The 16,921-nt window shown below is 45.7% G+C and overlaps 2 protein-coding genes across 3 annotated transcripts in view; one reads left to right on the top strand and one right to left on the bottom strand.

The window, feature by feature from the left end:
• The window catches only part of cep164 (centrosomal protein 164), a 37,747-nt gene extending 34,863 nt beyond the window's left edge, over positions 1–2,884 (top strand). Inside the window, exons 30-32 of the mRNA XM_080006730.1 lie at positions 81–153; positions 279–383; positions 1,072–2,884. Of these exons, the coding sequence (XP_079862856.1) occupies positions 81–153; positions 279–383; positions 1,072–1,171 (278 nt within the window). The 3' untranslated portion in view covers positions 1,172–2,884. The remainder of the gene's footprint in view (positions 1–80; positions 154–278; positions 384–1,071) is intronic.
• Positions 2,885–3,034: 150 nt separating this feature from the next.
• sidt2 (SID1 transmembrane family, member 2) overlaps positions 3,035–16,921 on the bottom strand; it is a 28,820-nt gene continuing 14,933 nt past the window's right edge. Inside the window, exons 9-26 of one of the 2 annotated variants that reach the window (XM_080007517.1) lie at positions 16,790–16,848; positions 16,611–16,622; positions 14,122–14,160; positions 13,934–14,011; positions 12,007–12,122; positions 11,840–11,913; positions 10,989–11,055; positions 10,823–10,896; positions 10,349–10,472; positions 9,286–9,403; positions 8,718–8,854; positions 6,348–6,456; positions 5,723–5,799; positions 5,521–5,567; positions 5,266–5,371; positions 4,922–5,032; positions 4,631–4,744; positions 3,035–3,782 (exon numbers count right to left, since the gene is read on the bottom strand). In XM_080007517.1, coding sequence (XP_079863643.1) covers positions 3,720–3,782; positions 4,631–4,744; positions 4,922–5,032; positions 5,266–5,371; positions 5,521–5,567; positions 5,723–5,799; positions 6,348–6,456; positions 8,718–8,854; positions 9,286–9,403; positions 10,349–10,472; positions 10,823–10,896; positions 10,989–11,055; positions 11,840–11,913; positions 12,007–12,122; positions 13,934–14,011; positions 14,122–14,160; positions 16,611–16,622; positions 16,790–16,848 — 1,525 coding nt within the window. In that variant the 3' untranslated portion in view covers positions 3,035–3,719. The remainder of the gene's footprint in view (positions 3,783–4,630; positions 4,745–4,921; positions 5,033–5,265; positions 5,372–5,520; positions 5,568–5,722; positions 5,800–6,347; positions 6,457–8,717; positions 8,855–9,285; positions 9,404–10,348; positions 10,473–10,822; positions 10,897–10,988; positions 11,056–11,839; positions 11,914–12,006; positions 12,123–13,933; positions 14,012–14,121; positions 14,161–16,610; positions 16,623–16,789; positions 16,849–16,921) is intronic. The other variant, XM_080007518.1, reaches the window with a different exon arrangement.

The following is a 16,921-nucleotide window of genomic DNA, read 5'->3' as shown; positions in this document are numbered from 1 at the left end:
ATCTCGCTACTTGTAAAAAAAACCAACTAGAACTAGAAGAACCGTGTTGAAGAACTGCACCTTGTCTCCCCGTCCTCCAGGGGTTCCTCTGGCCCCCGTGGCCTCCAGCACCATGAGGGCCGCTCCCTGCTACCCTCCGTTCGCCCCCGCCAGGTAAACAGTCTTTGTTTTGATGCCACACGCATGTGTGCGTGCATGTGTGCCTGCGCGCGTGCATGTGTGTCTGTGTATCTTTGCGTAAATGCACCACATTGATGAGGGACCGTTCGGCCCCGCAGCTCCACTTCCAGGCAGAACCCGGTGGAGACGGACGGCCTCCACCTGCAGGGGCTGATCGACGGCAACAAGCGGTGGCTGGAGATGCGGAGGAAAGACACCAGCATGTATCCTTCCTGCCGCGGAACTTTAATGACGTCACGTCACTCACGGTGTAAACTTTAACTAGGCACGGTGTATTATTACAGGATTGGACTGCGATGAACTGCTTTCTAAGGAATTCGATTAGAGTTACTTTAGGATTACGTTCGGGCTCGGGCTAAGTTAGGGTTAGGGGTTACCAGATCACATACACCTCATGTCACCGAGTGTGCATTCAGGTAAAATACCAAATATCTAATCTCTTCATTGGAATTCTATGTCCAACTACCCCCACCCGTTGACTTCTAATTCTAATGTCTAAACTTTGTTCAATTTGACTTTAAATCATCAGGATTGCAGTGTTAACATCCAACATGCATGTATAGAGTTAACAAACCGCACGTTCAATGGTGTTAATTGATGCTCCCAAAATGGCTGTTACGGTTAATATTCCTCGGTCAAGATAAAAAAAGAAAAGGAAAAAAAAACAATGACGAAAGGTTATAATCTAAAAGTATATTTCATGTTGTGTGTATGTATAGCATTGAATATTTACCCATTTATCCAAGCGGTGGCTCAAATATCCCAATTCAGTTCAGTTAAAATTCAGCAATATCATTTTCTAGGACTATGAACAAATTAAATGAAGAACATTTGATGAATCCTGGTTGGGTTTTTTTCGGCCCATTATCCTTGACCGCCCTCTGCTTCCAGACCCCTGTTCACCCACTATCGGACCCCCACCGCCCGGAGCACGGCGCTGTTTCAGCTGGGCCTGGACGACAACAACCAGATCCAGGTTTACCGCTACTGAGGACGCCACCAGAGGGCGCCACGAGCACAGCGGGCGGCGACGCGTCCTTTGCGCGATTTCTTGGCACGGTCCTCATTTGGAAGCGAGGCGTTTGAGGGGTTTTGAGGTGGCAGGTGCTGCAACAGCTTCATCCATCGGCAGCAGGATGAACTACAGCGCAACACCACATCTATCACATTTGTATTTAAAAATGTATCATATGTAATTTTTACCTAAAGTTGAGACAATCAGAGGAAAGGAGAGGAGTTCCAAGCAGGTGATACGTCACCGTAGGCTTTGGTTCCCACAATGGAATTATATCAATTTTGTTTGAATATCAAGGAAGGACCATAGCGCTTTAGTGTTTTCCGTGATTAAGGACTTTATGAACCCAGTAGTGTGTGTGTGTGTGTGTGTGTGTGTGTGTGTGATGCTGATGATACGAAAGGAGATTAGAGGCAGGATTCCTTGTGTGCTCATTTACAAATCTGTTCACTTGAACCAATCTGCCCTTAATGCTGATGAGAGCAGTTGAAAATACTTGATCTAAAACTACCTTCATGAATATGTGATGTATATACGTACACACATTTGCTGTATATGTGTAAAGGCGATCAGCCACAACATTAAAACCACCATTAATAACCACTAATAGTGTGTAGTTCCCCCTTGTGCCGCCAAAACAGCGCTGAGTCATCAAGGCATGGACTCCACATCTCCCTCTGGAGGTGTCCTGTGGTATCTGGCACCAGGATGTTAGCAGCAAATCCTGTAAATCCTGGAAGTCGTGAGGTGGGGCCTCCATGGATCAGGCTTGTTGTTCCAGCACATCCCACAGATGATCGATTGGATGCCAGGACCCAAAGTTTCCCAGCAGAGCATCACACTGCCTCTGCCGGCTCGCCTTCTTCCCATAGTGCGTCCTGGTGCCATCTCTTCCCCAGGTAAACGACACACACACCTGACCATCCACATGATGTAAAAGAAAATGAGATTCATCAGACCAGGCCACCTTCTTCCATTGCTCCATGGTCCAGTTCTGATGCTCACGTGCCCATTGTAGGTGCTTTCAGCAGTGAACAGGGGTCAGCATGGGCACTCTGACCGTTCTGCTGCTACACAGCCCCATTCACAGCAAGCTGTGCTGCACTGTGTGTTCTCACACATTTCTATCATAGCAGCATGATCTTTTTCAGCAATTTGTGCTACAGTAGCTCTTCTGTCGGATCAGACCAGACAGGCTAGACTTTGTTCCCCACGTGCATTAATAAGCCCTTTGGCGCTCATTACGCTGTCACTGGTTCACTGGTTGTCCTTCCTTGGAGCACTTTGGGTAGGTACGAACCACTGCATACCAGGAACACTCCACAAGACCTAACGTCTTGGAGATGCTCTGACCCAGTTGTCTCGCCATCACTATTTGGTCCTTGTCAAAGTCGTTCACATCCTTACGCTTGACCATTTTTCCTGCTTCCAACACGTTAACTTCAAGAACTGACTGTTCACTTGCTGCCTAATATATCACACCCCTTGTCAGGTGCCATTGGAATGAGTTGAACAATGTTATTCACTTCACCTCAGTGATCAGTGATTTTAATGTAGTGGCTGATTGGTGTATATGTATGTATAATGCATGTGTAGAATACATATTTACAATATTTTTAATGTGCTATGTTGAGAGAGCAGGGGAAAAACATGAACATAACCTGCTGTCATGGTAGATATTGTGCATGTGTCTGTACATTTTTAACTGTATTTTTCTATGAAATATTTTATTAAAGACAATTTCTTCGTAAACAATCAGTTTCGTCACATTTATGCAAATAATTCACGCAATGAATAATGGTGCTTTGTTCGGATAAATATCCAGGAGGAAGACCCCAATATCTTTTAAACAAGATCTTTATTCAGGAACCAAGCCTTTTGCATTGCTGTTGACATTAAAATGGATCCATATTATACAATACAGTGCAAAAAGTCAGTTGGACTCTGGGGGGCGTTTACGAGTTGGAATACAATCATCGCTCTCCGATAAGGGAGGGGCTGCTCCAAAAATCTGATCAATCAGACTTAAACGTTTAGGACATTGAAAGGCCACTGACAAAACTGGACACAAAGAATAATTTTCACACAATTAATTTAAGAACGCACACGCGCACGCACACACACACACACACACACACACTATAAACATTCATCATATAAACAAACAACCAGCTGAATTTAAAAAAAATGCATTGCTGATTTCCAGTAAATGTAATGCAGACATTAGAAAATTAGGTAATACCCATTTCAGCGACAGTTATTACGTCATTAGCTTCATCTTTTCTCAAATGAGTAAACATTGATTACAACAGTTAATTTGACGACTGCGGCGACGTCGCCCAATCACGAGCGGTGCGTTGGCATGGATGGACGGACCCGCTGGACTGGCAGGAGGACACTGGCTGTGTTTGTTTTTAAACCATTTTGCTACTGGCGAGCAAGTAAGAGAGAGAGAGAGCGAGTTAGAGATGGAGAGGGGGATGTTGGCTACAAGGCGGAGGGGTGGAGTGCTGAGCTCTCGGCTCTAGAAGACGTAGATCTTGTGTCTCGGGACGGTGTCCAGGTCGTCGTCCATGGTCAGGAGGACCTGGGCGTGAGAAACGGGAGATTTGAAAATAGGACACTGGTCACACTTTTGTATTTTGCTGTTTTCAGCTTAAAATGGAACAGAAAATAAATAAAAACGTATTTCTTTTCCCTCCCTCAGGAAGTCAAGTCACAATAACGGTGACATGACTCAGGCCATGTCCATTTGATGAACCATTTGGGAAAATAATCAAGTTGCATATTTTTTTAGACCAGTATTACGATTGTGTACGTGATTTTTTTTTTTAAACTTCCTTATGTATGTTGTATTACTCACTAAACACAAGTAATAGATGCTTCTATAGTATGACCAACACAACATTAGATACAGTCAAAATAAAAACAGTTTTTTCCTGCCGGTCAAGCCTACGTGTTACGATCAGATGAGATGAATTGATATAAACAACAAATCTTTATTTAACGATTGAATTGTGAACAGAAAAACCTTCAATCACAGTGGAATATTGATTGATTGATTTAACCTCAAGCCGTGTAGTTGTTCTAATCTAAAAATTAACATTTGAAATATATGCAGTTTCAGCAGAAATCTATTATTTTTATAAAAATGTTGAGCGCATTGGTCCAACATACATGGAGCGCTGCTCCGTGTGCTCAGGGACAGCTTAATGTTCATAAAAACATTTTTTTGTTTTTACTATATATACACAGTATATATATATGCGCACACACACACACACATATATATATATATATATACACATATATATATATATGTACAAACGTGCAGGAAATTTCCAGGAGTCACCACAGAGAGAAAATGTGGACCAAGAAACTTGAGATTTGACTTTTGGAATCGTGTTGAAGGGACATATTTGCGCACGTTCGTACCAGGAAGGACCCGAACATGCCGATGGACGACAGGAAGTGCCAGATGTCGTGGTCGTCGAAGAAGGAGAGCAGGATGCAGTCCCTGTTGTGCTCGCGAGACTCCGCCGGGGTTTTCTGTCAAAGGTTAAAGACACCGAGGGAAAATAAATGCAATGGATGGGAGTGTGTGTGTGTGTGTGTGTGTGTGTGTGTGTGTGTGTGTGTGTGTGTGTGTGTGTGTGTGTGTGTGTGTGTGTGTGTGTGTGTGTGTGTGTGTGTGTGTGTGTGTGTGCGCGCACGCGCGGCGCTCACCTGCCAAGTGCTGAGGCCTTGGAAGAAGAAGAAGAGCGCGAAGCCCCAGACCACAGCCGTGAAGAGAATACACACCACTGCCAAACACTGGATCCGCTCGCCGCTTCGCAGCTACACACACACGCGCATGCAAAGGCTGTTTCAGACACAATCAATTCTATTCATATCAAAAAATATATTTTTACCAAATGTGGGTCATTGAGGTTTTGTTTTGTTTTTTTCCCCAACACACACACACACACACACACACACACACACACACACACACACACACACACACACACACACACACACACACACACACACACACACACACACACACACACACACACACACACACACACCTTCATGATGATGTAGAAGGCAAAGTACAGCAACAGGTTACAGATGGCGATGGCTAACAGGTAGGAGGCAAAGTCACTCGGCCGCTCGATGAGGCCGTAGGCCGCCCTGCGGAGGAGAGGGAGGAGAAAAACAGAGAGAGAGCAGACGACAGATATTAGCAGAGGTGAACGACGGAACATGAATCCAAGAGCTTTAATGTGATATGAGAGGATATTTCCAGATAGGACCACACTGGGGTTTTTTTTTTAACTCACAGAGACCAGTTGACGATGTTCCCCATCACCAGCAGAACCATGCGGTCCTAGCAAACAAGACAGACAGACAGAGAGAAAGACAGGTGGAGGGAGAGACGGACGGATGTAGATCAACTGTCGACAGGAAGGCAAAGCAACGGAGCGAAAACACAGAACAATGAAAATAGCTGCTGTTTGTGTTTGTGCTTTGTCAATAACTCACAATGTACATGGGGCCGCTGCATTGCCTGATGCAGTCGGTGTAGACCACGTACACCATGCGACGCAAGATCCCAGAGTCTGAATTAAACACAGAGAATGTCATTGTAGTGTGGAAAGGGAGGACTGGGATGTTGAGATGAATCATCACAGATTTACAATACACTGTGTATCGCAGAATCGTGTCCTGATAGCACTGTATCATGGTAGTATTGTACCATGACAGTAATGCATCACGATAGCACAGTGACAGAATCGTATCAAAATAGCATCGCATAGTATCATATTGTGATAGCATTGCATCATAGTAGCATCGTATCATGATAGTATTGTATCATCATAGTAATGTATGATGGTAGCACCATGATAGTATTGTATCGTGATAGTATCCTCTCAGATAGCATTGTGATAGTATCGTCTCGTGGGTTAGGGTTAGTATCGTACCGCGATAGCATTGTGATAGTGTTGTGATAGCAGCGAATCGTGACAACACATGATAGCCTTGAAATAGTATCGTCTCGCGATAATGACAGCATTGTATCGTGACAGTAATGTGATGGCATCATACCGTGACAGCATCATGATGGCATCATATCGTAATAGCATCGCATCGTGATCTTTGGGCTCACCTAGCCGCCATCGGCCCATGTAGTAGAGCTGCGTGCTGAGCAGCAGCGTGGCCAGGATGTGGATCACAGAGAAGGTGATCCAGAACACCATGTTGCCTCGACCAAATACCTGCACACGCACACACACACACACACACACACACACGCACACACACACACACAGTTCAGAAGGAGTTTTACGTGGCTTCGCGCACTGGAACTGACATTTATCTGGAGGGGAGCGTGGCTCTTCAAAGCCACGGAACCAAAAAAACGAATGGTACGTTCATTTGATTCAGGCTTTTCTATTGTGCCACTCGAAATTCAAGTGTTTCATCTACAATGAAACACAGTAAGCGGTGAAGGCAACTGCACAAAATGCTAAAAGAAGTGGAAATGAAAATAATGCAAATAATGCATCAAAACAGCTGTCGTTTTCCCTCCTTACTATGACGTTCATGTTCTTTATTGGCAAATGCGCAACAGAACAGGCAGCAGCAGTCATTGCCGGCCCTTTAATTCTTGTGTTCCAAGCTCTCTTTGACAATGTGGGTGAGCAAGATAAGTAAGAGAACTAATAAAAGTATTAAAAAAATATATAAAAAATTTATTCAACAGTAAAAACAGCTTAATATATGTACAACAAATAATATACGGTAATATATGAACCATTCACCATGCACCACGCAGGCGGGGAGCTGCAGAATCCAGGAGTGATATGATTTGCCGAAAGGAGGTCTGGGGAGGGCGGACACGTAGGACAGTGTAAGTGTTGGTGATTTGGCGGCAGAACTTCCTGCAGATTGCCGCGGTTGAAACAACCAATGCAGCGTCCGGGGGTTTAAAGTCTGGTGCCTGTCCGGAACTCCACAACGCTCGCCCCGACGCCCGCCCGGCGGCAGCTGGCGTCGGAATGTAAACAGCTGTGAGAACCACCGGTGTCGACTCCCTCGGGAGGCAATAAGGCCGCCATCCCATCATGCTCGAGATTAGTAGAAATGATCTCCACATCCGAGCGCCACAGACTGGTGAGCGTGAGGCAGCCGCCGCCACGCCCTGCTCTTCTCTACTCCATTGTCCCGTTGGAAGACGGAAGTTCCTTCGTTTTGCAGGACACCCGAACCAAGGGTTTGTCTGTGATGGCCGCTGATATCGATGAAAAATGAGTTTCCACTCTGGTTCTGATGTCTGAGAGAGTGTGTTTATCATTGTGGATAAGAGCAGTCGTATATGTTACAACAGCACGAACAAACGGCAACAAAACACAAAGTAAAACGCAAAGTTGGAGAGACGCCTGAAAGACAGTGACCATACGGCGCCATCTTGTTTATGTCATCTTTTATTATTTCAGTCTCTGCTGCTTCCATTTTACAAAGGGAAATTTAAGACTACTCAATTATTTTAAATTATATATATATGTATACAGTATATATATATATATGTATATATAGTATAGTGTATATATAGCATCACATTAGCTTGGCATCACCAGACCAAATCACAAATGCCTTTGATTCTGGAATCTCTCAGTTCATTTTCAATTTCCAAGGAGCGTTACCAACGGGCACCAATCAGAGCATTGGATGGACCTCCCACCAATCAGAGCACTGGATAGACCTACAACCAATCAGAGCATTGGATAGACCTTCAACCAATCAGAGTATTGGATAGACCTACAACCAGTCAGAGCACTGGATAGACCTACAATCAGTCAGAGCACTGGATAGACCTACAACCAGTCAGAGCACTGGATAGACCTACAACCAGTCAGAGCACTGGATAAACCTACAACCAATCAGAGCACTGGATAGACCGACCACCATTCAGAGCACTGGATAGACCTACAACCAATCAGAGCATTGGATAGACCTTCAACGGATCAGAGCATTGGATAGATCTACAACCAATCAGAGCATTGGATAGATCTACAACCAATCAGAGCATTGTATAGACCTACAACCAGTTAGAGCAACGAAACGCGTGACGTAGCGCTGAGCGAGTGAGTTGGTAAATTAAACTTATACCAAATCCTGTCTGAAGCGCGGCAAACACATCTTTCAATCAACAAAAGCTTTTGAGATAAAATATTCCGTGCAGTTTGTTTAATACTGTTGCGAAAGCAGATTCAACACTGTTCCACGTCAGCGGCAGCCATCTTGGTAAGGTGCCTCAACAGCACTCCTCTGTATCGTCACCGTAGCAAACCCGTCCCATATTAAATAAACGGTTGTGATTGGCCCGCCCTTGGCAAGGCCGGGTGGAAACCTGTTTGAATGGGAGGGTGGCTAGACGTATTCTGCTGAGCAAATGAAACATGAGCTGCAGATTTGTCTGGTGTGTGTGTGTGTGTGTGTGTGTGTGTGTGTGTGTGCGCGCGTGTTTCAGCCTCACCACTCCCAGCACGGAGAAGAAGATGACGCCGGCCAGGCAGGCGTAGGCTGTGTAGGCGCTGGCGTTGATGTCAGGGTGTCTCGTCTGGTACAGCTTGAGCATACACAGCCCCGCGATCATGTACATGAAGGAGGTGTCTGGGGAGAGAGGGAGAGAATTTTGTAAAAAAAAAAAAAAAACAAACAAACAAAAAAACATTTTATTAAACTTGTTTTGCATGTCCACTAAAACAGAAGAAAATGTGCACGGGAAACAGAAAATATCACTGTCTTTCATAATTTGAATAATGAAATAAATAAAATAAATAAATATAGAGAAATCGAGAGGGAGAGCTTAAAGTCTGTTCTTTCTTATCTAATCAGAAAATGATTAAATGAAAAAATAAGAGGGTATTACCTATTTTGGGGGAAAAAAAATAGGATTTCATTATTTTGAATAGTCTTTCAATTATTTTGTCAACCAAGGACATTCATCGGCTACTACTCCACAGTTACGGTTTGTTTTTCTGTTCAAATTTAACAATTGACAGAGACCCGTCCTACATCTCAAGAGGCGTTTTCCTTCCTACCGAACTGGAAGTTGGTGTAGTTGGGACAGACGTGGTAGCAGGCGCTGAGGAGGCCCTCCATCATCAGCGCCGTCCCCATGGCGTAGAAGAGGCCGAAGTGCTTGGGGATGCCACACTCCTGTGGGAGCGGGAGCAGAGGCGCGGCCATGGTCACATCACCAGGGCGGAGCGATAACACGGTATTTTATTGATCCCCAGGGAGAGCCCACACCAAAGAACGACGTGCTTTCAAAACATATCTAGCCACTCTACTACCTACTACTCCCTTCCCGGGCCAGGAGCCCTCTTTCCTGTCCTTTCCAAAACAGTTTCCTCTTCACCTTCAGTTCTCTGAGAGCGTTTTCTGAATGTTGGCCTGTAAAGCCCTCGGAGACTCACACTGGAATAAAAAAAAGCTATACCAGAGTTCACCGTGTGCTATGGAGAGCCGAGAGAATACAGGGTTTCAATCCCGACACAGCCCATCTCTAGACTAGATGATCTATAAGAACAAATACATGTGAATTTGAATGGAATCGTTTCCCTGCGTACGATGTTTCGACCTGCTTGAACCGATCGCATTTTTATCAAAAACCTCAACATTGCGACGTAAACACACACATGATGCCTTCGCTCATTTGGAAACGATCGCTATTGTTTTCGCCAATCCGTTCGATTGTCACCAGACCCCCTTTGAAAGTACATGAATAATTGTGATTTCCTGGTGCCGATCGGCGGCGCCGGCGGTGCACGGATTGGGCGGATGGAGCAAGTCCGGATACGTATCCAGACTTGACGGCTGCACCGGCGTGTCTCGTGGCCGATACAACGGTGTGGAGACGGCAGAATACTACAAAAGAGCTTCCTGAGAAAAGCACCACTGGCAACACATCACCAAACACTGCCGCCCGGACGAGCATAACGATGCTCATCCGACGTGACGCAGCCAAACATGTGATATTTGGACCCGTCGCGGACAGAGGGAGGTCAGCCAACTGTTGGGTGAACCGGACGCCCCAAAGAAACGGGATTCTCGGCCCCGAAGCTCTGTTGTGTCCGAAGTGCACTGGCATCTCGGCCTCACCAGTGCGTTGAGGTCGTTGCGGACCAGCGCTCTGTTGTGGACAATGTCTCTCTTGAGGATGATGAGGAGGAAGAGGAGGCCCAGGAGCACATAACCGAGGTTGCTGACGATGTTGTTGAATGCGCTGCAGGGGAGAGGGCAGAGTGAGTTGATGCTGGAAATGTGCTGCGCGCACGCACACACACACACACACACACACACACACACACACACTATACTATTTTTCAGATTTGTTCCGAGAATATCAAACTCATCACGGACTCGCAGATTTTTCTTATGACTTCTGCAAATCCCCCAAAGTGAGGAGCCAGACAACAGCACGTCTAACACAGGGTTAGATCCCAATAGAAATGTCTACATTTACACACACACACACACACACACACACACACACACACACACACACACACACACACACACACACACACACACACACACACACACACACACACACACACACACACACACACACACCTCAGAGCTCCCAGGGGATGGGCACACAGGAAGTTGTAGTAGCAGATGTCCTGGTTTCCTGTGACGTTGACAACCTGAAGGAGGAAGTGGACCACACGCTGAACCTAACGCGGCACAAAAAACGAAGCCGTCGCTTCATGGGATGAGTCGTTTCGAGGGAAAGTACCGTCTGGTAGGTGATGACCAGCTGGATGACTGGCAGGGCATAGAACACTGCGATGGTGGCGATGTTCCTAAAGAAGGGAAACGCAGAGTCTTCTTACCGCTGAATACAAAAACATCAATCAATCAACATTGAAGCGGATTCCTGGACGTCTGCCTCTTCTCCAATAAGGTTTTTGGGAGGGTTATGAACAGACCAGTGTTTTTCTACTACTGTGCCGTGAAAAGTTTTCAAATTCCACTCCAAAAAATAATATCATGGAAAGGAGATTTTGTGTTGCAAGATCAAAATTGCAAGGCTCCACTAATTCATCAGTTTTGGCCAGAACACCAGCTCCATGTTTATCAAAACAAGTTTCACTCTCAAACTGACAACTACTGTATTCTTAGTGATGAAAGGCGCCGCTATTTTTTGAGATTTGGCCCTCGATGAGTCACTCCTTCAAAAGAGTTGTTACATTATTAAACGCTTTGTTCATTTGATTCAGTTGAGTTAATGCCCGGTGGGTGAGAGAGGAGTTCCAGTGAACGAGAGTTCATTATTATACATGTTTCCCAAACGGTTGGGAAACACTGAATTTGCCGGTTCTATGAAATGTTATTATTACAGTTCCCTTTAGGTCAGATAGCAAGGTCAGCGATTAGGAACTGGAATAAATCTAACCACATGTCCAATATTTCTTCAGACAGCTTTTCTTGGATTTCTCTCTAAAGGTTAATATGAAGGCTGAATTTAATACACTTGAGACTTTTTAACAACCTACAGACCTGTCTTCCTGGAAAAAAGTATAAATTAGGAAGCCTTTTCCTTAAAAAATATGTAAATTAATAAAACAATTAAAAAAACCTCCTCACCAGAAGTAGATCTGATATTTCTTGTTGAGGACCCTCTTGTCTTTGCGGGCCAGGTCCGACACGAACAAGAACTTCTGTGGCGCAGAGAGGGAGGAGTTGGGCGTCAGGGAGAACGATAAAACGCTGATCTCAGAAACCCTTTTTTCCACCAGAAGGCCAAGCGGTACCTTGGTGCGTACAATGTTCTTATCCGAGTCGATGTCGGCCAGCGTGTCGTAGTCGTCCTCCTCCACCGAGCTCAGAGACTCCTGCCGGCTGCGCCCCACACTGTCCAGGGAGCGCTCTGGGGGATGGGTTATCAGAAACAATTACAACCAGGGAACATAAACGAGAGGCCACCGGATCTGATTTCTGGATGTGGGCCGTCGGAGGAGCACTGAATTTGAATGGAATCGTTTCCCTGCGTACGATATTTCGACGTGCTTGAACCGATCGCGTTCTTATCAAAAACCTCAACATTGCAACGTAAACACACACATGATGCGTTCGCTCATCTGGAAACGATCGCTATTGTTTTCGCCGATCCGTTCGATTGTCACCAGACCCCCTTTGAAAGTTCATGAATAATTCCGATTTCCTGGTGCCGATCGGTGGCGGCGGTGCACGGATTGGGCGGATTGAGCAAGGCAGTGGGAGAGGGTAGGGGGGGTCACCGATGCGGACAGCGATGTGGTGGAGGTGAGGAATGACCAGCGTTTGAAAGAAAACACACGGGAGTGAGGGAGCAGCGGCAGGCCTGGTGCTGATGGAGGAACGGCTAGTGAGTCTGTGTGTGTGAGTCTGTGTGTGTGTATGTGTGTGTGTGTGTGTTATGGCTTGGTGGTAATTCAGTGAGATAAATAGTGATCGGAAGATAATACCCAACATTTCTCACAATAAAAAGGTATTAAATTACTCTAAGACTTATTTCAAGGAGCATTGTTAAGATTCTCTAGTATCCTGCCCTATGTGGGAAATAGACTGGAAGTGAAAACTCATCAACTTCTTGTAATTTAAGGTTGTTAGGTACAACATTAGAGTGCCTAAAGTGGTTTGACTGGTACAGTGGTACCTCGACTTACGACTGTAATTAGTTTCTATAAGAACGGCCGTATGTTAAAACATATGGATCGATTTTGATGACGCGCGGCCCATAGCTGCTCATAGGTGCAGTTGTTCCGTTTACCATGTTTACCGAAAGCCATCACTCTCAACTACACTGCAAGATCCTCAGTCCTCAGCAGTAAAACGGGCTTTAGATGCCGTGATTACCATAGACCTCGCCGAGTTGTGGCTAAGTTCCGGCTGGAAAAAGTGTTTAATATCCGTGTCTTTTTCTTGCGTGCTCCTGCTTGTGCTAGCTGCGCGAGCATCCACAGATTCCTTTTCACCAGCAAGTTTCACCATGCCGTCTCACCAGGTGAGTGGTAAGACTTGTTGTGCCACCGCTACCGCCATACTTAAACGCTGTTCTACCGACCTTCCAAATGGCCTGACCTTTGTCCAATTTTCAAACTCCAAATGTCTTACAAACTTTAGATTTGATGGTGCAACGTAAACCATGTCGGCATTGTCGGACATGTTCTTTTCGGATGCAACGTTTAGGCTACTCTCGTAGGGCAACGCTAGACACTGCAGATTTATAAGCGAATGGGAAGGAATGGTCATTATTATTTTGAAAGTGACATGACTTCGTTTTCACATAGGCTCTGCCCTCGGGATTCATCCTTAATGGCTTCCCCGGCGACATGCACCCCTACGTTAGATCATTGAGTCTTCCGCAGTAGCCTAGTTTATACTAGAGTAGAATTAGAAGCAACGCCTCAGTCAACCCATTCGTAACCTTAGAATTGGGTCATCGACCGGCTCATGGTACATTTACATCGATCTGGGGGTCCGCGTATTGATGTAGTAGCATCTTTAACGTTAAAACCGGTTTCCGATTCATACCGGTGAATCGTTATTCCCCGAGTATAGTGCTTTGGGGAAAACCAAAGACATCATACTTTGGTAGAGAAAAACAAAAAGCCTGCTCTTCATGATGGGATTGTGTGTGTGTGTGTGTGTGTGTGTGTGTGTGTGTGTGGGTGTGTGTGTGTGTGTGTGTCTCTGTACCCATGTATCCGTAGTTGTTGTCGGTGGAGGCGGCACTGTCTGTGACGGCCTCCGAGCTGAGGGTGCTGCCATTGTCGGCTGCAGAGGAGGAGGGGGGAGTCTGGGGTTAGGGCGGGATCCAATGTGTCGGCTCAAATAAAAGCTCTGATCGCTGGTCTCGCGCCATAAAACAACCAATCGCTACTCACCAAAAGAGCCATACTCGTAGGGCGAGGCGGGCATCTTCCCTGTGCACGCGGGTCACATCAGAGAGTGAACATCAAACATCAAACTAGCAAACACTCATTTAGAAACGCGCAAAAGTAGAATCAAGGCGGAGGCGGTGTCTCCAGCATGCTGAACCCATGATGCAGGTGCATTCGTTATTGCATGACAGACTAGATGAAAACACATGAAACATGACAGGATGTTAAAAAGTCAGTCATCAAATTTGAAAAAAAAAAAAAAAAAAAAAAAAAAGAACAAATAATTAAATATGGCAAATCCTTGGCAGCTTTGCGGAACAGGTGAAGTTGTGAACTGTTGGCAAGGAAGCAAAAATCTAAGCAAATTGATCAATATAACAAGCGTGTACTCTTACTGTGAATCTCAGGGATATACACCGATCAGCCACAACATTAAAGTCATTGACAGGTGAAGTGAATAACATGAATCACCTCAATCCAATGGCGCCTGTCAAGGGGTGGGATATATTAGGCAGCAAGTGAACAGTCAGTTGTTGAAGTTGATGTGTCTGAAGCAGGAAAAATGGTCAAGCGTAAGGATCTGAGTGACTTTGACAAGGACCAAATAGTGATGGCTAGACGACTGGGTCAGAGCATCTCCAAAACGGCAGGTCTTGTGCGGTGTTCCTGGTATGCAGCGGTAAGTACCTACCAAAAGTGCTCCAAGGAAGGACAACCGGTGAACCAGTGACAGGGTCATGGGTGGCCATGGGCTCACTGATGTGGGTGGGGAGCAAAGTCTAGCCTGTCTGGTTCGATCCTACAGAACTATACTGTAGCAGTTTATTATTCTAATTATTATTAGTTTAATTACTGAAAAAGTTAATGCTGCTATGATAGAAAGGTGTAGGAACACATAGCCCCATACGCAGCAAGCTGTGATGCACTTTGTGTTCTGAAACCTTTCTATCATAGTCAGCATTAACTTTGTAGACCCCTGTCCACAGCCAAAAGCACCTACAATGGGCATGTCAGAACTGGACCAGGGAGCAATGGAAGAAGGTGGCCTGGTCTGATGAATCCCATTTTCTTTTACATCATGTGGATGGTCAGGTGTGTGTGCGTCGTTTACCTGGGGAAGAGATGGCACCAGGACGCACTATGGGAAGAAGGCGAGCCGGCAGAGGCAGTGTGATGCTCTGCTGGGAAACTTTGGGACCTGGCATTCATGTGGCTGTTACTTTGACACGTAGCACCTACCTAAACATTGTTGCAGACCAAGTTCACCCCTTCATGGCAACGGTATTCCCTGGTGGCAGTGTCCTCTTTCTGCAGGATAATGCACCCTGCCACACTGAAAAACATATTCAGGAATGTTTTGAGGAACATGACAAAGAGTTCAAGGTGTTGGCCTCCAAATTCCCCAGATCTCAATCCAATCGAGCATGTATGGGATGTGTTGGAACAACAAGCCTGATCCATGGGGGCCCCACCTAACGACTTACAGGATCTGCTGCCAACGTCCTGGTGCCAGATACCACAGGACACCTTCAGAGGTCTTGTGGAGTCCATGCCTTGACGGGTCAGAGCTGTTTTGGTGGCACGAGGGGGAGCTAGACAATATTAGGCAGGTGGTTTTAATGTTGTGGCTGATCGGTGTAGATACACACAGAGGAGAGGATAGAACATGCCAGCCTTCTTCATTTATTTATTTAAACACTTGACTTTAAATTCAGGCTGCCAAACAACCAAAATCCTGAGTCGCGGTTACTCCCATGATATTTGTGTAGTTAATCCATGGACCAGTTTGGGAACCCCTTGGATAAATTAAGTCTACGTAACCTGAAGCCTTTTTATATTTAAATGTTTGTAATTCAATTATTGGTTTAAGTAGTTGAGTCAAAGACTTATTGCACTGAGAAACTGGTCATTACACACCATTGAACCAGCTGCTCTCTGCGCTGCAGGCTGTCCCTAAAGTAGCAGTTAATTCCTGGGGAGAGAGCAGCCACCCTTGTTTGCCTGTTAGGGACAGAGAATATCTGCTGAATATCTGTAGAAATTTGGAGGTTTTCCGGGAGACATTACATAACTGGACCAAACAGTAGATCGCTTTAAAAAAAGGGTAGACTATTTGGGCTCAGGACTATGGATGGTTCAAAGGGTCAAAGTAGGCAAATGCGCTAAAAAAAAAAAAAAAAAAAGAAAAACGAGTTCACTTTGACAGCCCTAATTAAATGCCAAGTTTCTTTGTCCAAAGCCACTCTAAATCAAATGCAACCGTGCACATGTCACAGCCGAGTGTCAACAAGCAGTGGAATGACAGAAAATGTGAAAGACTGGCAGCGCAGCTAGTCAGTCAGCTTCAGTCTGACAAGCAGGTCCCTGGGGTGCTGTGCCTTTCTAAAGCTGGCTCCCACATGCACGCACAAACGCGCGCGCACGCACGCTGGGGAAGTACAGACGGAGCCTAATGGTCGCTCTGCGTCACTCCATCGTTCTTTCATTCTTACCGAGTAGAGAGGCTGAGCCCGTGGTAGCATGAGTGAGGGGGAGAGATACATTCAGCACCGATAGGTCAGAAATCAAAGATTCGATGAATTTCTCTGCTCTAAACGTCAAGTGTCTCCACATCCACTATACAGGTATTGATATCAGATAGGCTGTTTGGTGCAGTCGTTGTTGGAGCTACCTGTCTCTGCGGGCGACATGTCGGGGGGATTCAGAAGCACCTCCCTCTTCTTGCTCCCTCTGCACACAACACAAGAGACAAGAGAGGGGATGAAGAAGAACACATCCTGCTCTTCATCCGTACAGCGTGGGG

Source organism: Zeus faber, assembly GCF_960531495.2.
Source record: "Zeus faber genome assembly, chromosome: 9".
In the NCBI taxonomy this organism is placed as follows: Eukaryota; Metazoa; Chordata; class Actinopteri; order Zeiformes; family Zeidae; genus Zeus; species Zeus faber.
Note: the sequence above shows the minus strand (reverse complement) of the source record. Positions and strands in the feature narration are given on the sequence as shown.